The sequence below is a fragment of the Andrographis paniculata genome, unplaced genomic scaffold, assembly GCF_009805555.1.
Source record: "Andrographis paniculata isolate CXL003 unplaced genomic scaffold, ASM980555v1 Contig43END, whole genome shotgun sequence".
Classification (NCBI taxonomy): Eukaryota; Viridiplantae; Streptophyta; class Magnoliopsida; order Lamiales; family Acanthaceae; genus Andrographis; species Andrographis paniculata.
Genome location: NW_026137577.1, coordinates 1,749,525 through 1,774,719, shown reverse-complemented (window position 1 = coordinate 1,774,719; position 25,195 = coordinate 1,749,525). Strand labels below are relative to the sequence as shown.

General features: G+C 32.6%; 1 protein-coding gene across 2 annotated transcripts; it reads right to left on the bottom strand.

Annotated features, from left to right (window-relative positions):
- Nucleotides 1-230: 230 nt before the first annotated feature.
- LOC127251250 (putative receptor-like protein kinase At5g39000) lies at nt 231-8,609 on the bottom strand. 2 transcript variants are annotated; one of them, XM_051274864.1, is made up of 8 exons: nt 8,548-8,609; nt 4,447-7,167; nt 3,972-4,240; nt 2,922-3,057; nt 2,690-2,826; nt 2,461-2,584; nt 897-1,240; nt 231-488 (listed from the first exon to the last, which is right to left on the bottom strand). In XM_051274864.1, exons 2-7 carry the CDS (start codon nt 7,082-7,084, stop codon nt 924-926), a joined length of 3,621 nt encoding a protein of 1,206 aa, XP_051130821.1. In that variant the 5' UTR covers nt 7,085-7,167; nt 8,548-8,609; the 3' UTR covers nt 231-488; nt 897-923. The 2 variants fall into 2 exon arrangements, with proteins under 2 accessions (XP_051130821.1, XP_051130820.1); XM_051274863.1 differs by lacking the exon at nt 8,548-8,609 and having other exon boundaries at nt 4,447-7,250.
- Between the last annotated feature and the right edge of the window lie 16,586 nt (nt 8,610-25,195).

Genomic DNA, 25,195 nt, shown 5'->3' with positions numbered 1-25,195 from the left:
CTTCAAGTTAATTGGTGCAAAGTTATTATAAGTACCTTCTTATTTCTAGGGATTAAAGCTCCTATAAATTATTTAAAAAAAAATAATACAAAATAAAATATTTAATGTAACGTTTTATACGAAAATAAATATTTAATATAATACTCTCTTTCATTCAAAATTAATATATTCATTTTATCTTTGTCAAAATTAAATTATCCAAACTTTTTAATAATCGTGGCCCTATAGAATAAGAAAAAAACCCCTTACATTTTTTATTATTCTTAGAACAGTATTATCACTTATTTTAACTCCATTAATAATAGAATTGTCCTTTCCTTGATTTATTATACTACAAGTGGAAAAAAAAAAACATTAAATTCATTTTTAAAAAAATATTACAGATGAATAATACTGAAAACTAAAAAAAAAATACATGTAAACAGAACCTGAATTTCCTGAGCTTCCTCCTCTTCAAGAACATCACCAATGCTATACATACCTACAACCTGCATATATACACACATATATATATATATAAGTGTGTTTGTTTGAGAGTTTGGATTGTGGATTGAGAATTGAATAGTAAAAATTTTGAATGTGAATAGTTGTACGATGTAATATAAATAGGCATCGATGCGATGATTTGAATGTAAAATTAATTTTTAATATAATATAAAAAATGAAAAATAGGTGATACGATGTTTTTGGATAAAAAAATTGAATGACCAGTAAAGTCTGGGGAAAATTCCCCAAACAAAATGAAAAGAAAAGAGATCATCCCCACACCAAATCCAACGATCCAAATTCCAAAAAAAAAAAAAAAAAAGAATCAATTTTCCGCACACATGCTCAAAAAATGGAAGAAGTTCATTCGAAGGATGCAATGCACAAATGGAAAAAAAGCATCAAGATACCTGGATAAAGTCTCATAAGCATTAATGCTACTGTGTGTGCATCAACTGGATTCTTTCCAGTGCCTCGAGAACTTCTTGAGCCGACGGCCTATTCTTGGGATCAGGCTCGAGACAAGTCTTGGCAAGTCGAGCAACTTCAAATGCACTTTTGGCTGGATACTTTCCCTCCAACCGATGATCCATGCAACGCATCAGTTTTTTCCTGTGGATTAGAAGTGGCACCATCCATTCGACTAGATTTTGCTGCCCTTGGGGACGATTTAGATCAATAGTTCGTAAACCAGTTAGAATCTCTAACAACACCACTCCGAAACCATATATATCACTCTTCACGCGCAAGTGACCTGCCAGTAGAGTAGAACAAACAATGTAATAAACGAGTATGTTTAGTGTTCTAGAGATACGATTCTTAAAAAATATTACGTAAAAAAAATACATATAAACTATAGCCCGCATCTTTATTATGAATACAATACAATTTTTTAATCATCTGAAAAAATTTCTTCTCACGCAAACAATAATTAAGATTAGATGTGTTAAGGAACTTCTTTGTTGAACTCCATTCATTTGCATTGCACAGACTAAGCATCAATGTTAGATGTAATATTTTTTTGGAGATAAATTTATTTTCAGTCCCATTTATAGTATCCATTATCATTTTGGTCGTCTAAATGAAATATGTATAGAAATAATAGAATGTGGTACATAAATATTATCATCTATCACCAAATATAGACGTAAATTTACATTTTTAAATAAATATATAAATAAATATACAAAACTAGATTTACGTTAATACTCCTCCGTCCGCACTCTAGGTACATTTTTGTCCGTTACATTCAAAATTATTAATTTTCAATTATAATAAAAGTAATCCTATATAAATATTAAAATACTCATAACTTTTATAAAAATATTCATTTTTTTTTTGTATTCTTAAAGGCAAAAATGTCCAAATCAACCGTACATATTTCACTAATAAAATACTATTACTTTCTGATTCACTAAAGAAAAACAAATGAATACTTTCCATTGGACCGAGAGAGAATTTGGTGTTATAAATTGACAAGCTACTAGTACATGTTAACTCTGCAATGTTAGAACACATAATAATATTATTGGATATGTCATATCAGTACACATGGCAATATTTCAGTACCATACGCGACTATAGATTAAATATAAGACTATTTCTATATATATATATGCTTTACCTAGATAAACCAAAATAATAATATGTGCAATGAAATAAACTAAAATAATAAGACTATTTCTATATATCCCATCGGTGTGTTCTTTTATCAAATTTCTCAATATTTTTATTATACTAAAATTCAGTTTTACATTCAAAATATTACATAACATCTATTTATATCACATCATACCACTATTCAAATTCAAGATTTTTACTATTTAAATCCCAACAAAAAAAATCCAAACCCGCAAACAACCACACCTTCGAAAAAAACATTTTAAAATCAACAAATATACAAACTAAAAACACACCAAAAACACATATGATCACTCCTAGAGTAGAAAGCTAATAGATCATAAGATTAATTACCCGTTGCAATGTACTCTGGAGCAGCATAACCATATGTCCCTATAACTTGGGTGGAGACATGGCTGTTTATAGCATTAGGTGCCCATTTTGCCAGGCCAAAGTCAGAGAGCTTAGCATTATATGACTGCATCCATTCAAAATCCGAACAGAAAAAAAACAAAAATGCACAAGATAAGCAAATCATGAGCAAAGCACAATATATCTTAGATGAGCAAAAACTTATGTTTACCTCATCAAGCAAAATGTTTGAGGGCTTGAAATCCCTATAGATAACTCCTGTCTCTAAAGAATGTAAGTATGCTAGGCCATTAGCTGCCCCGATCAAGATCTTGAGTCGGACATCCCAGGGAAGTGGCGTAGCACGCCCTATATATACAAGCCCAACATTATCAGCTAACGAGTTGCTGGTTACGAAGAAGTACATTCATAATATTAGCATAAAGTGGAATACATTTCCTTACTTGGAAAAAGAATGTTATCTAGGCTTCCATTCGACAAGTATTCGTAGATGAGCAATTGGTATTTACCCTCCAAACAATAGCCTAGTAGCTTAACCACATTTGGATGAGATATGCTTCCCAGGAACCTTACTTCAGACTACAAATTTTACATTAGGGACAGTTACAAATTTGGGGAAACGATTGAAGTGACAAAGAAGTATAGCAGAAGCCCGAATTTATCAATTCTTAACAAGCTAGGCAACCATTACGATTACCAATAAAATACACTATTTTCTCTTTCAAAACATCGCATTCAAACTACTATTCAAACAAAAATCAAAGCTAAAAAAATAAAATAAAATTTCAAAAGAACACACTGTTTCTGATACTTCAAAAAACAACTACACAACATTCATTAATTGATAATTAATCATCAGAGGCTGTTAAAATACTAAGTTAATTGATTATGTTTCTAGAACAGATAGAAGCATATTCTAAAATAATATATATATTTTACAATTTTAATAATTTCATATCCAACTTAATAATAATTTCATGTTTTTAGTACAAATAGAACACATTTCGATAACATATATCAAAATTTTAATAACCATGCCTATTTTATTTAATTACTTATTTTAAATAAGATATCATTGCTAATAAGCTCTTGATTATTTAGGACATCTTTATTGTGTTCCGAGTTTTGAAACTTTTGCCATTAAAAAAAGGTATTAGATCCAAGAATAGGAAACAGATGGACGTCATATTTTTTTGAAAGAAAAACGGAAATGTACTATAGATTGAATAGTGCTAAAATAAGAAGGCAAACACAAGAATCACAACCTTAATCATTATGTGTTAGTCAATACATAGTAAAACATGATCTTGGTTGTTGCATAACTACATCAATCATGTTTGTTTTGTGTTTCAAACACAAATCAACACTATTGAGCCTGTACGGTTTCTGATAAAAAGACACTATTTATTTTCATAAAATATCATATCAAAATACTATTTAAACCAAAACTCAAATCAATGCAGCAATTTAAATATAAAAAGGTAAAAGCTTACCAGCCACTCTTTCATACCCTGCATGCCTGTAGGATTCACCTTTTTAATAGCTACGGCTGCGGCAGAATCAGTTCCATAATCTTTGAGCAAACCTCTATAAACTTTTCCATAACCTCCTTCACCGAGTATTGTATCTGGGTGGAAATTTCTTGTGATATCCCTCAATTGTGCATAGGAGAAAGCTCTTAAGTTGGGACTTTGAGAAAACTTGACAGCTTTTCGACCCTCAGAAGAAGTTTCAAGTCTAGGCTTCATGTTCACCACCGGTGCTGCAAAATTCATATCAACAATTTTCAGGACATATGTAATAAAATAAACGTTAACCAAGTTTTATCAATGAGCAGATATTCAGCTGATATATCCTTTGGCAGTTCTTTGTTTTTTTAATGATTACCAATGCTTAAGATGTGTATGAGTATATTGAACTTAGAACTTGTAAACCGTACACCTATCAAAGCCAAAGCCAAATAAATACCTGACACCGAGCTCATTTCAACGGCAAGTTTCTTGTATTGGTTTCCACTCTTCTGAATTGCATCCCGTGGCCAAAGTCTTGATAGCTTGCGCATCGTAGTTTTTACCACATTTTTCAAGGGAGACGAGGCGTTTTTCATGTTAGAGGAGGTCAGTTTTTGTTGTGTTGTTCTTTTCTCTCGTGTTATTAGTCTGGTTAGAAAGGATGGTGCTTTTTCCTTTTCCAAAATGACGGTAAACTTTGCAGCATCCTCACCATGTTCTAATTCTTCTGGTAATGAAGGTCTCTCATTCACCTCTTCAGGAAAGACAGAGATGTTTTCTATCTCATTCGAGGATGAAGATTTCACAATTGGGAGGACATCAGCCACCACAGCTACTTTATTTGGTTCTGAAGAATTTGCATTTTCGTGTAGCTCAAGCGCAAACTCAAGGTTTATCACAACATGCGCTATTGCTGGCCTTTTCTTAGGTTCATCCTGCAAGCATCTCTCCACAATCCTCAGAAATGCCTTCAAACTAGCTGAAGAGATTTCATCCCTCAGATTTGGATCTATAATCTGATCAATATCTCCCTTTTCAATTTTATCCCGAGCCCACATAGTTAGACTTCGCTCTTCCACCTCTGCCGATGGCTGCAGTGCTGGTCTCCCACACAACACTTCTAACAACATCACACCAAAGGAATATGTGTCACTTTTCATCGTTAATCTACGAGTTCTGAAATAATCCGGATCAAAGTATCCAAATGTGCCTTTAAAATTTGTGCTACCGTTGCTTTGTCCAGTACGAATTTTTGCTAAGCCGAAATCTGAAACCTTAGGCACAAACTTTTCATCGAGCAATATGTTCGAAGATTTAATATCACGATGTATAATCCCATGGCCCGTGTGAAGATAGTCCAATCCTCGACCAGCTCCAATACAGATTTCAAGCCGTTGCTTCCATGACAGAGAAGTGGCAATGTTTTTCCTAGCAAGTTTGTAGAGATGATCAGCTAATGATCCACAGGGAATATACTCATAAACAAGAATCATCTCTCGATCCTCACTGCAATAACCAACCAGAGAGACTACATTAACATGGCGGAGCTCAGAAAGCAATTCAATCTCCGTCTGAAACTCCTGCTTCCCTTGCTTGGAGCTTGATTTTAATCGTTTTATAGCCACAGCCAGTTTTCCATTATCTATATTTCCCTTGTAGACTTTACCAAATCCTCCCTTTCCAATGACAAATCCATCGAAAAAATTATCTGTGGCAGTTTTCATCACAGCAAGTGAAAATCGAAGACAGAGTCTTTCAGATCTTGTCAATGGCTTGTCTTCCTCCTCAGGCAAGCTAACTCCCCTACTCTGCTGCACCTTATGCACAAAAATGCTCACCAAACAAGTTAGAACGACAACAACAGCTAAAATTGAATTCATGGGACCGAGAGTGGCTAACAAATTTCGAGAAGTGATGGGAATTGAATCTGCTGTAAGAGGCAAAGGATTCGGACTCGCAAGACTGTTGTCATGGTTACTTAACTTGAAGATTTCAAATCCTTCGAGCGGACCTCCAATTCCATCCACGGCTTCATCTCTCGAGTGCAAGGAAATCAAGATAGCACGTCTACCTTCTAGCTTGTTTCCATTCACCATAACCATACAATTCTTATACCACAAGACACCTTTCCCTTCCCTTTCTTGTACCAAATCAGCATTTGTGACAGCAATCATGCCATTGATAAGAATCATAAAATCCTTGGTTCCATTTTCCGCCATTTTCAGCGCCAGCTGATCGAAATGAAGCCGAATCATATACCTAAATCCAACATCCACAGATACATTCCATGTTCTATAGCTAACCTTGTTCGATGGCCACATCCTAAACATGCCAAAAGAATCATCATCTACCATGGAAGATGCAAAATCCCTTTTCACGTTCACTCTATGAGCCATTTCAAGAGCAGTTGAGCTATCAACATAAATCACAGATTTCTGCCCCACAACTTCGACCCCAACATCTTCATCATGGCAGTAAGAAAGACCAGAAGGCACAGAGATAATCTCAATCCCATTAATGAAAGCGTAAAACTCTTTCGACGGATTTTCAGCCATTGCAGGGGTGAAAACAAGGCTGAAAGGTATATTCTCTTTTACATTTACACAGAATTCCTTAGTAACAACATTCAGACCAAGAGAACGAGCAGTAATCGAAGCACTGAAATTACTAAGCAGCGTAAACGGACCTGCCTCGACGCTGAAACAATCCACCAATTTATTGAAAATTCCAGAGCTGAATTTGTACGGTGTAGGGTTAAAATGAAGACGAACATACTTCTGACCTGAATTGAGCCTAAAATTGTACGAAAATTGGGAAGTGGAAATCCTCGCCGAACTGTACGGTACTGGATCGATCGGCTGCACGCTCCTCGCAGACGTTCGGTACGAATTCCCCTTGAGTGTCACCGGAGACGATGAGAATGACGAGTAAACGTCGCCGAGCCATTCTCTGCGAGTGAGCGACGCCGACGGTGATGCCGAACCGCAGTTGATCGAAATGCGATCGTCGGAACCGCTACCAGAAACGTCGGCGAGGTTGAGGAGGAGGAGGACGATGAGGATTGAGGGTAGAGGTTGTGAGGAGCTAGTCGCCATGGCGATGGTGCTGCCATTGGAGGATCCGTCTTCGTACGCAGAGGCAACGTAATGTAATGTAATGTGTATGGAAGGAAGAGTGACTACGCCACAAGTCAACGTCAGTAATATTGCAGTGTTTAGTTTGAACACGTAGTTCATTAATTGTATAGTTGACTAAGTCAACCTCCAGACCACGCGTTTTGTGGGCATCCCCGTTTTAAAAACTTCATATTTGTTCTCTTAATCTAAAAATTGCGTAATTTTTTTAATTATTATTTTAAAAATACTGCAAAAGTTTTTTAATATTTTTTTTAAAATGTCTAAACTTGTTTATGTAGTTGTATAAATAGGTATTGATAGGATGTTTTGAATATAAAATTAGTTTTTAATATAATATAAAAAATAAAAAATAAGTATTATAATTTGATATTTTGGAGAAAAAAATTGAATAAATAATAAAATTTAGGAAATATCCCCAAACAAACACACCCTAAGCTCGTTTATGACATATTGAAAGCTGTGCAAATTTAAAATAGAGATCTCTAATGAATAATTTTTGTAAAAAAAAAAAAATTAAAATTTTTATGAGTCATTATATTTTTTTATAGGTGTATCATATATGTGTAATGCCATGTCGACTTGATTTGAAACTATTTGATAATTTTTATAAAATTAAAAGTATTTTATTAAAATACTACCATATATCATTTATCAAGGGTGTGTTCCGTTCGGTTGAGAGATTTGGACAAAATCTCACTATTCATCCAAAATTTTTCCCCCAAAAACATCAAATCAAACACCTATTTTTTATTTTTTATATTATACTAAAAATCAATTTTACATTCAAAACATCACATCATCACCTATTTATATCACATCATACAACTATTTAAATTCAAAATTTTTACTATTCAAATCTCAACTCAAAATCCAAACCCCCAAACAAACACACCCCAAATTTATTAGTATAACATTTCAAGTTTCTTCCATTTACCATTCACAAAATTCATCAAAATAGTATTTTAAGTTCCCCTATCTACCATTCACGAAATTCATAAAAATAATACTTCAAGTTCATAAAAAAGAAAATCAAAATAAAAAAGTCAAAAACTAATTGAAAAAAAATAAAAATGTTATCAAGTTTATCAAAATGATTTTACAACTTGAAAAACATTCGTCACCTTTACAAAACAAACTTTTTTTCATCGTATTAAAATAAAATTAAATTAGAATCTGAATTTATAAAAATATTAATATATGCAATCACTTAGATTAATTTTAAAATTTATAGAACTTACATGTTTCATATTTCATAATTCTATAAAGTTGACTTTGCATGCTTTCACCGGCTATTAATTTTGCAAATTGACATAAAACGGTTATTCTTCCTCCTAATAAAATAAAAATATATTATAATACAATTTTTTATAAATATGAATATATGCGATCATATATATCAATTAAAAAAAAATAGAACTTACGTGTGTCATAATTGATTTTTTTATTCCATGAAGTTGGCGAACCCAATATGCTCCATAAATCAATACTTCAATCATATCTGAAGATAATTTTGAACGATAATGATCTTGCACTCGAGTTCCTGCACTGAATGTAGCGTTTGATGCTACCGTACTAATAGGAATAACTAACACATCACGAGCCAACTAAGATAAAATCTTGAATTTTAATTATTGAGATTTCCACCAAGTTAAAACATCAAAATCAGTAGCTACAATAGCATCTCCATCTTAACATTTATAAACTTCATCCTCCAAGTAGATATCCAAATCTGATTAAAAGGTCCATCAATCTCAACAACATTCAAATAATTATCAAACATAGATAAACAAGATAGAATCAACTTTCCATGAGATGTAGATTTTATATCAGTTTAAATCTTTATGCAGTGATATCCTTTTGAGATTTCGCATGATCAACTTCAATATACTCAAAATACAAGTTATATAATGCATCACGAACCTTCGTCACATTAGTACGTGCATCATTCTCATATTATATTCTCCTGAAAGCAAACTAAACTAACCTCATTGTGAATTTAGGATCAAGTATCGCTTCAATAGTCATTAAAAGTTAGGAACATCTCCAATATTTGTCAAACTTTTGCTTCATCTTATGAATTATTACTCTAATGAACACGTCAATGTAATTTTTCTTATCATTCAAGATATATTTCACTCTCTAAATAACAACAAGATAAACATTTAAAATATGATAATCAACCCCAGAAATCACATGAATAGCTCCATAGAAAATCTCTGATATGTCAATAACATCATTCACCTTATTTCAACCATCAAGGTTGGGACAAAAAGTGTACGAGGACTCTCTTTGTTAAAATATAGGGAATGCATCCTTAACTCTAAATGCCTCAACTAACATCTCATATGTAGAATTCCAACGAGTTAGACAATCAATTATCAATCTTTTAACCGATATTCCCAAATGATGCACGATATTAGAAAATTTTCTCAACCTAAACTCCGATTGACATATAAATCACACACTATTTCTGACAACTTCAATGATATGTTTAATCTCAGAAAGACCATCTTGAACAACAAGATTCTGTGCAATGCATTGAACATGAAACAATTGACCTTCCAACGACAACTTACGACTTTTTAAAAATGTTTCTTTAGCAATTTGAATTGTCACATCGTCATTGGAAGCATTGTCGACAGAGATAGTGAAGACATTATGATTCTATTCTCTATTCATTCGTACTCTTTATAAGTTCATCATAGATATCAACACCTAAGAAATATCAATCATATAATTATTGTTAGCAAATATGATATATATATATATTAAAGTAAATTATTATACTAATAAGTCACTTTTAAGTTGCCAATGTGAATCAACAAAGTGGCCTGTAGAAATCTTTTGTACTTTTAACTTCCAAATGTCTATAGTTAAGGAAATTTTATTGACATTTTTTAACATCAAATACAACTTTTTTTTTCTCTATTTTATAAACATTAAAAACATTTTTTTTTTTTTTTTTTTTTTTTTGCCATAGCACAAGAAATCTTATGAAATTGTGGTTGGTTTACACTTAGCATATAAGTAAACCATAGTTCTCCACAATGTTAAATGGCTGTTCATTCATCAAAATTCTATGGGCAACGACTTCTTTTTGCTTCAAATGATCATACCTACCACATGATAAATGATTCATCTCAATTTTGGATTGGACGGATTGAAGTTGCAAAATCTTTTGTTTTTCATTATAAAGCTTTTTTTGCAAGCACCTCCTCAGGTGATTCCAAAGATGAGACATTATATCCGATGCTGATTTAGCTAGCTAAGTCTTGCAATGTATACACTGAAATTTTGTACTTCCATCCTTCAAAGCTACTTCAATAAAATCTTTATAAGCTTTTAAACATCTTTTTCTAATTTTTTTGGAAATGACATTTCTTTTCTTCGCCACCGTCTTCTTTATCATTTTTTCGATGATCTTCCTTTTTATTATCCTTCTCTTCATCAGTATTTATATTCTCCACACGTTTGGCTCCGTCGCTCTCATTTAATGAAATATCACATTCACAAAGACCATTCATCTCATCTCGAATACTATTTTCTTAAATGACTGATTCTATTATATTTGAATTATCCATAATCCTGTAATATAAACTTAAATGCTTAAATAATATAAATTCTGTTGTAAAAATAGAAAAATATATAAATAAGTAAAAAAAAACTACAAAATAACATAATTTAAAAAAATAGAAAAATACCAACCTAAAAACCAAAATGACGGGAAACTGCTGATGCTGATGAACTATTGGAAAACAGAACAATTTGGTTTAATAATCTGTTGCAAAAATATAAATAAAAATACACATTAATATAAAAAAAAATTGCAGAATAATAAAATTATAAATATAAAATTTTTTAAAAAAGATAACTAACAGCCTAAAAACCAATATAATGGAAAAATAGGATTTATAACCTATCTAAAATAGAACGTTATACTCTGAAAAAAAATAAAGAAAAAAATACAGATTTATAATAAAAAAATCTAGAAAATAGAAAATAAACACTACCAAATCATAAAAAATAAAATATAAAAAAAAATAGAAATAATGATCTTACTAGTCTCCAAGACGAAGGAAATATGTTAATAAAATAATCTATCGTGCAAAAATAAAAAACAATTAGTGGCAATATGGATAACATTAAAAAACAACAAAATCAAACTAAAAATAATAAAGTAAATAAGAAATGGGAAAAACAAATATTGGAGCAAAAAATATATCAACCACGAACAATCAAAGAGAATGTAAAAAAGTAAAGTGAAAGAATATAGAAACGGCGGATAATATGAAACGGCTAATATGAGATGTTTAAAATTGACAAATTAAGATTTTGTTTGATAGTTTCTACGTAAAATTGGTTTAGCGCATTAACTTACAAATTTACGATTACGATAATTTATTATTTTTAAAACTTATATTATATAGTATTTATTTGTGTAGAATTTAAATTTTAATATTAAATATATTGAATTGAATATATTACTTTACAATTTATATGGAATTATTTTGTTAATATATTATTTTTATAATTTTATTTTTATTCATATTAGTTATACGTTTTTTAAAAAATAATATTATAAATAATGTTATTTTAATTTAATTAATCAAAAATAATAATAGTAATATATATAATATATAATTGAAAATATATACTATGATATACATAATTGAAAATATATATTATATATTATCAAATCGAATATTTACAAATATCAATCGGATATTAAAAAATCATATTTATATTTGAATAATATTCGAATCGAATCGGATATTTATATTCGAATTCGAATAAAATTTTCAAATACGAATATCAAATTTTCAAACCGAATATCAAATTGAACAAAAATATTTGATTCGTTTGCAACCCTATGTTCGATCACCTCAACTTTTGTTACCTCACGTCAACGTATTCTGTTAAAGATTTAACAATATGATCAAAATTGATGATTTATTTTTTTATTACTAATGCCAAGATCAACAACACAATATTCTCATATAATCGGATGAAATTAAAAAGAAATCTAAAGAATCTTTTATATATTTTGAAACCAATAGAACTCGGACTCAGTTTACCCTTATGTCAATCGAAACAAACGCAAACACTCAATCACAATCCAAACCCAAGCGACATCCACAGAAACGCACAAATAACACGAATCAAACCACAGTCTAAGGAAACTTCAACATTCTAAGTCTAATTTCATTGCGGACAAACAATATACACCACAGACAACAAATCAAAATAGAATCGAGAAAGCAAACCAATAGACAACCTCAGAACAGGTCGAACATCATCACGCACATCAAATCCTTAGCTTCGCCGGACAAGATCACCGGAAAAATCGCAAGGAAGATTGATTGGAACCACCGTCGGGAGGTTAGGGCTTTTAGAGAGAAAGTCATGATGTGTGAATGAGCGTGAACCGGGTTCACAGAAGAATCGATGCTTATATATATATATATATATCAAACTAGTAGTCTAATCCAAAGGTCTAGATTCAAGCCATCGATCCAACAGCCATGATTGAGCCTCACTTAGATGGGTCGGTGTGCGGGTACCGGATCCGGTTTTGGATGGGCGGGTCGGGTTGAGTGTTGTTGGGCCTCCAACGATCATAGGCCGAAAACCATCACAAATCTCCACCTTTTTTTGCTGGACAATGTATCATTAATGGGTGTCATCACTGTCCGAGCATCAATTGATCTCAGTATTTTAACTTGTGGACTTATTAACGTGATTAGTATTCACAAATTTTAATCACCAAAAAATTTTTTTACAACAGTAACAGAAACCAAAAAAGAAAAAAAATGTATTAGCAACTTTAAAACAAAATTTTAAGTTAAGCTACAGCTTTTACAATTTCAAAAAATCATTCCTAATCAAAAGTATCAATATACATTATTTTCTTACACAAGTTGAATTTTGTTACCAACAAAACCTTTGTTCCCATGTCCGTAGGGTTATTTTTGAAAAATATCTTTTCAAGTTTTATCAAATATTTAGATACAATATCATGAATTAAACGAAACCTAATGTCTCTATGTTTGAAAGCACAAAATAACTTTTTCAAAAGACCATGTTCCTTCTTATTTTCATTAATTTCATTAATCAATTCATTTCTACGTTTTGATCGTATTGTTTTACTATAAGTTTTTTGTTCAATCCCACCTGCCGATTCAAAAACCTCAAAGACAAATAAAGTAATATCAAAATCATCAAAACTAGATGGTTGTCTAATTCTCCTCTTAGTCCTATTACTAGTCAATTGATAATTCTTAACTTCTCGAGGGCTTCCTACATTTAATTCCGAACATAAACAATCAGAATTTTCACCTAAATCGGACTATTCATGCAAAATTTTAGAATTTAAAACACTTTCAAACAGATTTTGCACATTTTCGGAATTTAAAACAATTTCGGATAGATTTTGAACATTTTCAAACCCTAATTATGGTCCGGACAGAATTTGGAAATTTCCAGGTTCACTTTCCGGGTCAGATTCAGTTTCTGTGCACATTGGAATATTTTCAAATTCAAGAATAACCTTTTTATTATGCTCCACCTCATTTGAGGTGTTATCTAAATCACTAATAGTTCCATTTATCTCACTTGGCACATTATTCATCAAACAAGGCATTTCATTTTCATTAAACATCACATCCCCCCGACTCACAAAAGTTTTGAATCCCGGTTTAGAAGTTAGCCACAACCTATACCCTTTAACCGCCTCGGGGTATCCTAAGAAAATGCATTCTAAGGTTTTAGGTTCCAACTTATCACTAGAAATACGAATAAAAGCGGAACAACCAAACACTCTAAGGTTGGACAAGTCTATACATTTCCCACACCAAATCGATTCGAGGCAAGCTCCTTTTCGAAGGGACCAAAGGTGATCTATTGATTAAATAGGCTGCGTGACCAAGGCTTCTCATGTTTCTAACCCTCTCTAATAGGGTTCGGTTCATCCGTTCGGCAACCCCACTTTGTTGGGGTGTATAAAAAACGGTTCTTTGACGTTTTATTCCATTTTCAACACAAAAATTGTCAAATAAAGCATTACAAAAAACTAAACCATTGTCGGTTCTCACGTTTTTAATCTTTTTACCCATTTGATTTTCAATCAAAATCTTCCAATTTTTAAATGTATTAAAAATATCGTATTTTTGCTTCATCAAGAAAACCCAAACTTTTCTAGAAAAATCATCAATTATAGAGAGAAAGTATCTATACTCCCACTATGTGTGGGCTCACTAGAAGGACCCCACACATCGAAGTGTAAATATTCCAAGATATCTTTTGAAAAAATTTTATTTTCAGCGGTAGTTTTAGGTAAGGGAACTTTATGATGTTTGTCATAAATGAAATCACAAAAAGGCATAGCTGAAATTTTTTCATCACCAAAATAGCCAGATTTTTGCAAAATCTCTAATCCTCTATTACTCAAGTGACCTAATCTCTTATGCCACACATCGGTTTTATCTTGAACAACATTTACAACAAGATCAAATTTTATTTCAGGCACAACAGTCACCACATAGAGATTATTCTTCATTTCAGCTTTAAAAACTACTAAAAAACCTTTTATAATTTTTATATAATTTCCTCCCACTTCTTCTCTAATCCTAGGGAAGATGAATCCGTACAAGAAAGCAAATTGCTAGTCAAATCGGGCACATGATGCACATTGGATAGCTTCAAAATAGACCCGGAACTGAATTTTAGTAAAACGGTCCATATTCTCTCAACTCTACAAATTCTATTATCCGCCATAGAAATATTGCAATTTGTAAGAGTTTTATAGTCCGAAAAAAATTTCTTAAAAGGTGTCATGTGATAAGTGCATGCCGAATTTAATAACCATTCATCTTTATCAAAAGAAGTCATTTTAGAACATAACGGAAAGACCGTAAATACATCACCCAAACATTCACCGGTTAAAGTCATATCGGCATGCTCATTACCAGAGGTGTTAGTCTGATTGCTCACATTATTGCTATTATTATTGGAGTTATGGTTCTTCTTAGGACAATTCCTAATAAAATGAAAAGGATCACCGCAATTAAAACACCGTTTGACATACTTAGAGGGGGTTTGAGATCTATTCTTTGACTTGCTTCTAGACATCTTCTTATGTTGATTATTATGAGAATTATTCCATTGGTTATTGTTATTGGAAGAAGAGTCATCTTTGCTAGGTCTAATCGAAGATCTACCCCTAACATGCATTATCTCTCTATGGCTTTCTTTATTAGCTTTATAAAGTTGTAAGTCTACTTCCTTACTTTTCAAGCCATTTATCACTACGTCTAGTGTTATCATGTCCCTCCCATACTTAATAGCCGATTTCACATTTGAATAGGAACTAAGGATAGCATTTAATAAAACTATAGAACTATAGTCATTTATATTCTTATCACCGGTTAATTTTATATCTTGTATAAGTTTGGTACAAACATCGAGATTTTCATCTATAGACTTTGAAAGATCCAATCTATAACTAAAAAACTTTCTAACAAATGATGCCAATTCATCCAATTCGGCCCTATTTACAACAGGGATATCAATTGCATGTTCAACTTCAACAGCTTTAATCAATATTTGCAAAACAAAGACACTATGCATTTTCTGTTTCCATATAGCAAAATCTATTTTACCATCACAAGGTTGAATATTGTAATATGCAATACTAGCCATCATGATTGTCACGGTGCCCTTTTGCGGCGCGGCGTTAGGGGACCACCATACCGCTATGGCGACGTGGCGCCCGCCATGGCGACAAAATGGCAAACGCGGCGTACTATGTATAAAATTAAATAAATATATATAATTATAAATATCATAAATCCGTAAAAATCATACATTATCAACTTCCTATTAATCTTCAAAGCTTCATATGCCTTAAATCATAAAAAGAAATATAATACCATAAAAAATATAATTGCAATCATCAAACAAAAAAAAAAAAAAATACTATCCATGAATCTCTAAACCACCAATTTTATCATCTCAAATTTCAACAATCAAAGAGCTCAAGTTCACCACTACCATTAGGAATATCTTCCAAATCATCATCATCAATGTTATCATCTAATGATACATCTTCATCGTCTAATTCTTGCTCTATCAATGCCAAAGTTGACGCTTTCTTAGGACGTCTAGAGTATAATTGTATTGATGAACCCGATGTATCTCTGATATTTTCCCTTCTAGGAATATTGCGGCGTTCAAGATCGGCCGATGCACCCATAGCTTCATCAACATGACTCCATGTAAGATCCTCTCCCGAATTAACTACATCATTGGTGTCGAGAACCTACTCATTATCCCATTCAAATTCCTCTAACACCAAAGGATTGAAGTTCTTTCCTTCATCGCGCCTCTTTTGAAATCTATTCGCAATTTTTCGATTGTATTGAACGAAAACTAAATCGTTCAATCTCTTATGCTCCAATCTATTTCGTTTTTTTGTGTGAATCTAAGAAATAATAAATTATAATATATTAGTATATGACTACGATAGCAATAATGTTTAATATATTATTTATATAAGTAATTAAATACTTACAAATTCATGAGCTTCAATTGCGTTCACACCCGGAGGACGAACAACAAAGACTAATTATTTGGAAGACAAGTGATTGAAGCTCGAAATGAAGGACTCCAAAAGCATTCCACCAATCAACTACAAAATGTGAAATATTAAAAAAAATATATTTAGTTCGAACTTTAAAGAAAAATGAAAAAATAAATAAATAAAATAGAAATTATAAAAATTAAGCACTTACGAGGACTTTTTGTCTTTTGTTGCTTAATAGCCAATTGTTTTCCGAAGCTTCCCCGCATATTATCATAATCATCGTCTTGATCACAAATCTTTGTTTGCAATTCATCATCAGTGACCATTTTTTCAAGAACATCATTAAACATAGCTCGTGCCTTACGAGCATATGCATTATCACTCACCTTGAGATCAAAGTACTTGGAAGGATTAAGAAACAATGCAGCTCCATACAACCCGTCTTCCATTTGATCCTCCCACCGGCAATCGATAATATGCATAACTTCTTTTAACAAATTTGGTTTTTTCTCAAAATCTTCTTTGATTTTTCTTTTAGCTTCATTCATCGCTACTGCAAGCTCCGGCATCGCTGGCTTCTCATCCCCGTCAACGATCCTCAAAACAATTATAAGTGGATGCGATGCTTTTATACAATACTTTACACCAGTCCAAAAAGGAGAAGACAATACCATGTTTGCTACTAATCTCCCGATATTTGTATTAGCCAATTTCGATGTAGTCCAATGTTCGCTAAAAAATAAGCTCCTCAAAGCATCTCTATGCTTATATAAGCTCTGCAAAGTAAAAAATGAAGTAGCAAACCGGGTAGGCCCAGGTCTCACAAGATCACTGCCGTCTGTCTTCTCCCGCATCGCATTAAGGAGCCTTACGTGCTTATGGATATATGTAGTAACTATTCTTGCATTGTCAATCTTTGTTGGGAAAACAGACAATTTCCCGATATTTTCCAACATAAGATCAAGGCAATGAGCTGCACAAGGAGTCCAATATAAAGTGGGTATGCACTGCTTCAATATTTTATCCGCTGCCTTGAAATTAGCACCATTGTCCGTTACTACCTGAACCACGTATTCTTTCCAATTTCTTCAATTTTCGCCTAAAGTAAATCCGCCAACATTGATGCAACTTGAGCTTGACTTGATGCATCAATCGACTCCAAAAAAAATGTACCTTCTGGGCTATTGACGAGGAAATTAATCAACTGCCGCCCTCTTTTATCCGTCCACCCGTCGGCCATAAGTGAACAACCGTATTGCTTCCAAGCAATAATATGGTTTTTCTTCAATGTTTGCGTCTTTTTTACCGCCTTCTTCAAAAGAGGAACTCGTAATTCATGATAACTTGGACCTTTTACACCCAGTCCCATCTGCCCCACTGACTCAATCATTATCTCAAAACTTCGAGACTTTGCCACATTGAATGGTATGCCATTTTCATAAAAAAAAATCGGCAATATGTCCATGAAATCTTTCGATCTCCTCCTTACTCCTTGTACACACTTTCAATGTTCTTTGACTTCCACTACTCATTTTGCTGTCTTTCCTCAATGACTTCCTTTGGGGTTTTTCTAAGCATTGAGACAACCGACTTACTTTTTTTTCCACCTTGTGACGTCATCGATGGAAAATTTAGAACAGATTGCGAACGTTTCCTCTTGCTCAAAGTACCCGAGCTAGGATAAGAAACTGAGTCGTGCGATACCCATTGCCTTGCTCCTTGAACATTCACATCAACATCGTCGTCAATGTCGTCGTCGTCATCTAATTCAACACGACTACAAATGGGCTACTTTCCTACTGTCTTTTTCTTTAGGAACTCCCACATCTCATTCCGGATTTCTTCGGACCGTCTTTGAAAACTTCTCTACATCTCCAGAATTTCCAAGCAAGTGTTGTTTCAATCGCTTTATTCCCGATTGTACTTGCTTATAGCAAATGGAACATTCTACCAAATCTCTATTTCCCAAGTCTGGCCAAAAAACATATTTCTAACCCGGATCATTTGACTTAGCTTTTCTTTTAGGATCTTTGGATGGATCTATCGTTGATGCTTCACTTTCGGCCATACCAAATTTAATCCTATAAACATTTATATATCAATATGTCAAAATAATACAAAATAAATAAAAAATTTGTTTTATAAAATTAAAAAAATATAGAAAATATGATGCAAAATAAAAATAAATAATATTGTTATATTAACAAATAAAAAATATATATAAATAATTAAATAAATATTATTAAGACACTAGTTAATAATAGTAATATAATATATATATATTAAAAAATTAATAATAGAATAATAATATAAACATAAATAAAAAATAAAGTAGCAATTTCAATTATGTGCGTGAAAGGTCAAAATTGAGATTTTACTAAGAAATCAAAATTGAGATTCCACTCACCCAAATATCAACGATGAGGAATAGCAGACTGAAGCGGCTTCGACGGACTGGAGCGGAGTGGAAGATTCGCAGAAAAGAATTTCAAACACAACAGCGGCGGCGGCGGAAGAAAATATTTGAGAAGGGCTTTATATTTAGACCGGTTCAAGTAGGTTGAAGCCTAGAATTGGGTTAGGGTTTGATTTCGGCTCAGGACTACACGCCGCGACGTCGCCATGGCGTCGCCATACCGCCTTCTGCCATAAGGCGGGGCGTTGAAGCCTAGCGCTCTCCAAAGAGTGCCAGAACGCCGTGGCATCGCCATGGCGATGCCGTGACAACCATGCTAGCCATTTTTCACAAGAAAAAAAAAAAAAAAAAACTGATTTTAAGAAACTTTCTTAAGAACATATTAACAAGAAAAATGCTTCCGAACAAGAATATAGCCACAGGCTCACCCAACAAACAATTAATCTATTGAACAAACAAATTTTTAGGCTATCCCAACGTGAAAAATGAGCAGGCAGCAAGCAGAAATCACTTTTAAACAAAATTCCAACTAAAACATCAAAAAACTCAATCAAGAATCACAAAACAACCACAACACACCCCAAAACAACAAATAGTTAAAGTAAAAACACAGACAACCACTGCACAACAAAAACAACAGAAGACTCAAGCAAAACACCACAAGCATCCAATGCACAACTAAAAAACAATAGAGGACTCGACCAAAAAACACAAACAACCACTGCACAAAATTTCAAAATTTAACCGAATGTAAATTTTACTGACTCCAAGCTCCGCAACAGTCTTTGACAATCTTTTAGGAATCCTTTCGATGTCCACCTGTTAGATTTTCTAAACCGCGCACTCAATACACAAGTTAGTATAATTTGGATGACAATCAACTATACAAAGTGAATATCCTCTCAAAAACATGTATTCACATTCAGTATTCAAGCAGATTCTAATCTTTGGTCTAGAACTCCCGAAACACACCTCACTTGGAAGTTTGTTTTTAAAAAATATTTTGAGGATTTTACAAAACAATTGAACAGACCATCGGTCTCGGATTTTGAGGAAAAAAAGAGTGCATATTACAGTTTCAAATTTTAAAGAAAAAACTAAAACACATACACTGCTTCTAATTTATAGAAACAGGTAGCAAATCGGTTTCAATCTTTGGAAAAATAAAGAACAAACAACAACTTCAAGATTTTCGCACAAAAACAAAATACAAATCACGGTTTCAAGTTCTATACAAAACAATGACAGATCACGGTTTGAATCCTTTTATTAAAAACACAGAACAAAACACGATTTCAAGATTATAAAAAAAAAAAAAAAAAACAGAGAAATAGATATTGTTAGGCTTTGATACCACTTGTTATTACTAATGCCAAGATCAACAACACAATATTTGTTAGGAAATAAACATATAATCAAATATGTTAGCGGAAGCGGAATTTAAACAAACCTTCAGCCATTACTAAAATTATAATTTATTTTTGAGATCCCCTTCTTCAAAGAAGGGTAGTTGGATCCGTGGAAAGATGGTGTTGCCAAGCTCTGGAATGCTTGGGAGGATGTTGCCAAACTTTGGAACCCTGCGAAGATATGTCAGATCCTGGAACCTTAGGATGATGTTGCCAAACCTTGGCTCTCAAATAGCGATGGTGTATTCTGATTTTCTGAGAGTAGGTTTAGTAACCCGTATGTGAGAGTATTTATAATAAAAAAGAGAAACCGTCCATCACGATTTTTCTGCCACTTCTCACGTATATTTTGAATGTGATAGACTTAATGGGAGAAAAGTATTTTTCTGCCACTTCTCACGTATATTTTGAATGTGATAGACTTAATGGGAGAAAAGTGGGCCACAATTTAAGGTTAGTTTAATTATATAAGATAATTCAAAAGTAATCAAAATTCAAATATGATTAATTAATTAATTAAACTAACATTCTCCCACTTGGCCCACTCAAACCATCACAACATAACGAGAAACTTTACATACGAATCATAGCGGTAGGTCTTCTATAAATGAATATTACCTTCCATGTATCACGATATGTCAAGTATTTCAAACTAAATTCACAACTTAATGAATAAATCATATATTTATTCCGGGTTAAACATAAGCGAGTTTTCTCAATAATAAAAAAATATGTGCACAATAAAGCGAGAAAACATCAAACTGAATAAGAGTCTTAAATAACAATGTGCGCAAATAAACTACATTGTAGAATCAAGTCCCATATTTGCTACGTGATCCCTCAAATTCTTTAGTGGCATGCCTTTAGTCAAGGGATCACAAGCATCAACTCTGTATTAACGTGTTCAATTACCACTTTATTTTCCTTGACACGTTATCTTAAGGTTAAATACTTGATGTCGATGTGTTTACTTCGACTCCCACTCTTATTGCTTTTAACCATAAACACTGCAGCAGAGTTGTCACAGTACAACTTGATCGGTCTAGAAATAGAGTCAACGACTCTAAGCTCGGATATGAAACTCTTCAACCATACACCATGCGAGCTAGCCTCGAAACATGAAACAAACTCAGCCTCCATAGTGGAAGTAGCAGTGATAGACTGCTTCGCACTTCTCCAAGAGATAGCTCCACCAGCCAACATGAACACATAACCCGATGTGGATTTCCGAGTGTCAATGTAGCCAGCATAGTCCGAATCGGAGTAGCCAATCACTTCCAAGACATCAGTTTGTCTATACATGAGCATGAAATCCTTCTTACATTGAAGGTACCTCATATAATATCCCTTTATCATTAGTTGCAAGCAAAATATCATCCACGTACAACTCAAGGAAGCAAATATGACTCCCACTAACCTTCTGGTATATATAATGATCTATGACGTTTTCTTCAAAACCGAATGAAGAGATAACATCATGAAATTTCAAATACCATTGGGGAGGCTTGCTTCAATCCATATATGAATTTATTAAGCTTACAGGCTAAATTTTCTCACATTCCTCCATCAATAATTTTTCATCCTCTTGAACACACATGGTCATCAATTCATTGATGGACCATTTATCTTTATGTGTATTGTAGGATAATATCCCGCATCCGCATTATGTGCTCGCGCACACCCCTCACACCCGTGAATCTCATGGTGGATAACTGAATGACTGGCATAATCAATGTCCATCCAACCTAAATGAAGAATGATCCATTCTTCCAAATTTCGTAATTATCACCAGTCAATTTGGGGACATCACACTTAATGTCAGAGAAATTATAGGATTAAACGCTCCAAAATTAAATATACATGCCCATCAATAAACGAGATAAGTAAATTACATGTTCTACTAATGTAAACATGTTAAAACATGAATCTAGAGACATAAAACTTGCCTGTGGGCTAAAGTTTTACTCAATTAGATTCAAACAAAAACTTAACAATAAAACTATCAAATTGTGTTCCTTTTCTTAACTCCTGTGGGTAGATTAAGAAATACAATTCGATACTTTATCCTAATTACTCGTATAAATATAACAAGACTCCTGTGGGTAGATCTCATTACATTGTACATGATAATTACAATTGATGTCTATTAATGTGATTTCAAATCAATCATGAATAAATGTATAATTAATCGAGGATGTTGTGGCTATTCCCCAATTAAATAAAATTTAAAATAAATCACAAATATCATGAACATAGTCTGAAGTGTACATGTATATAAGCTATTGAGTCATCCGTATGTGAATTTATAAAATAAATTAGCAATCTTATTACAAGTCATCGAAAAACATCAGCAATTGTCTTTGGACAAATTACTGACTCGCCAGTGATAAATTTGTTTTAACAATCGAAAGTTGACAATAAGTAGTGTGTCGAACAATACTCCATCTTTGGAAAAATCTATTGTTTACACACAAATAACCAAACTATTATCACCGCATTCAATGTCATTAAACACGCATGTAACTACTTAATCGCTGACTTGCCTTTGGTTCAATCAGCAGCTTTATAAATTACATACACAATCTCCTAACATATAAAATAAACTGATCTACACAGCAGAGACTGATTTGGCAACATTACTGTTTCAACCAATTCATAAAATACATTATTCTCTTTATTGCTAATTAAATTCACCTTAAAATAAACTATGTATATCCAATACATATGAAAGCTATAACAACAACAATTAATTTTGGACTCATCAAAATAATCAAATAGTCCAGAAAATATTGTGTATAAATATTAAATGTAGGCTGAGTTTGTAAATATACATAATTTATTTTGTGAGCAATTATACATTGATTGCAGTCAAATAAACATAGATCCAAATATTAAATGTATAAATAAATAGACACCCTGTATAATTTATTTTTGTGTCAACAAACACATGTATCTAATTCAAATTATAATATATGTGTAAACACAGCATTTTAGCGTGAATCACATAAATCCAGCAATTATATTGAGGAACTTATCGAAGTCTGAAAATTCATAGAAATAGGCTGCCCACATAGTTCAAACTAATAATACTTCTCGGGTATAATAGCAAGGAATTCATATATATATATTGCAGCCAAACCAAACAGACATAGATGATTCTGAATTAAATTTAATATTCTGATTATTTAATTGAACTTCCATCCAATCTGATCAAAACGTCTCATGATATTTATATCTATCTATATATATGTCCAAATGATTGCAGGTGGGTATCATTCGAGATCTAGATATCAAAGCAGTAAAGACCTTAATGCTCATTATTCATGTTTGATTTCACTAAATTGATAAACATGCACGCAGTGGAAGTCGGTTGCATAAAAAAAAACACGACAATCGATAGACCATGAACTATACAAATCAGATTCCGATTGCAGATTAATTCATTTCTTACATAAAAATTCAACACGGAATCACTTTCTCAATGTGTGCATACGAGTTGACAAAGATATGAAATACACAGAAGACATTACAGAAAAATCTGACACTCCATCGAAACATAGAAAAACTCAAAAATTTAATATTTTTCATAAATTAATTTCAAAATAAAATTCAAAATTTTCCTCAAAACACAATGAAATTTTCTCAAATCATAGGATCGGATCTTGATCAAGAAATATCGCAAAGCAATTGTTGAAAATAAAAAACCAAAATATTTTCAAATAAGAAATTAAAGCGAATCTTGATCAAGAATTTGACGAGAAGAAAATTCAAAGCAATTGCTCTGATACCAAATGTTAGGAAATAAACATATAATCAAATATGTTAGCGGAAGCGAAATTTAAACAAACCTCCAGCCATTGCTAAAATTATAATTTGTTTTTGAGATCTCCTTTTTCGAAGAAGGGTAGTTGGAACCGTGGAAAGATGGTGTTGCCAAGCTCTGGAATTCTTGGGAGGATGTTGCCAAACTTTGGAACCCTGCGAAGATATGTCAGATCCTAGAACCCTAGTATGATGTTGCCAAACCCTGGCTCTCAAATAGCGATGGTGTATTCTGATTTTCTGAGAGTAGGTTTAGTAACCCGTATGTGAGAGTATTTATAATAATAAAAAAAAAAAGAAACCGTCCATCACGATTTTTCTGCCACTTCTCACGTATATTTTGAATGTGATAGACTTAATGGGAGAAAAGTGGACCACAATTTAAGGTTAGTTTAATTATATAAGATAATTAAAAAATAATCAAAATTTAAATATGATTAATTAATTCATTAAACTAACATTCTCCCACTTGGCTCACTCAAACCATCACAACATAACGAGAAACTTTACATACGAATCATAGCGGTAGGTTTTATTATTACTAATGCCAAGATCAACAACACAATATTCTCACATAATTGATTTAAATTGAAAAGAAATATAAAGAATCTTTTATAAATTTTGAAACCAATAGAACTCGGACTTAGTTTACCCATATATCAACCGAAACAAACGCAAACACTCAACCACGACCAAACTCAAGCGACATCCACGGAAACGCACAAACAACGCGAATCAAACCACAATCTAAGGAAACTTCAACATTCTAACCCTAATTTGATCGCGAACAAACATTATACACCACGAACAACAAATCAGACTAGAATCGAGAAAGCAAACTG

What these genes read in the sequence shown, in the direction of transcription:
- LOC127251250 (XM_051274863.1), bottom strand. Translation starts at nt 7,225, where the DNA reads ATGAACTACGTGTTCAAACTAAACACTGCAATATTACTGACGTTGACT. An exon ending in AGGGTATGAAAGAGTGGCTG is followed by an intron (nt 3,058 to 3,971) that starts GTAAGCTTTTAC and finishes TAAAATTTGTAG; the next exon opens with TCTGAAGTAAGGTTCCTGGG. An exon ending in TCCAGAGTACATTGCAACGG is followed by an intron (nt 1,241 to 2,460) that starts GTAATTAATCTT and finishes CTCTACTGGCAG; the next exon opens with GTCACTTGCGCGTGAAGAGT.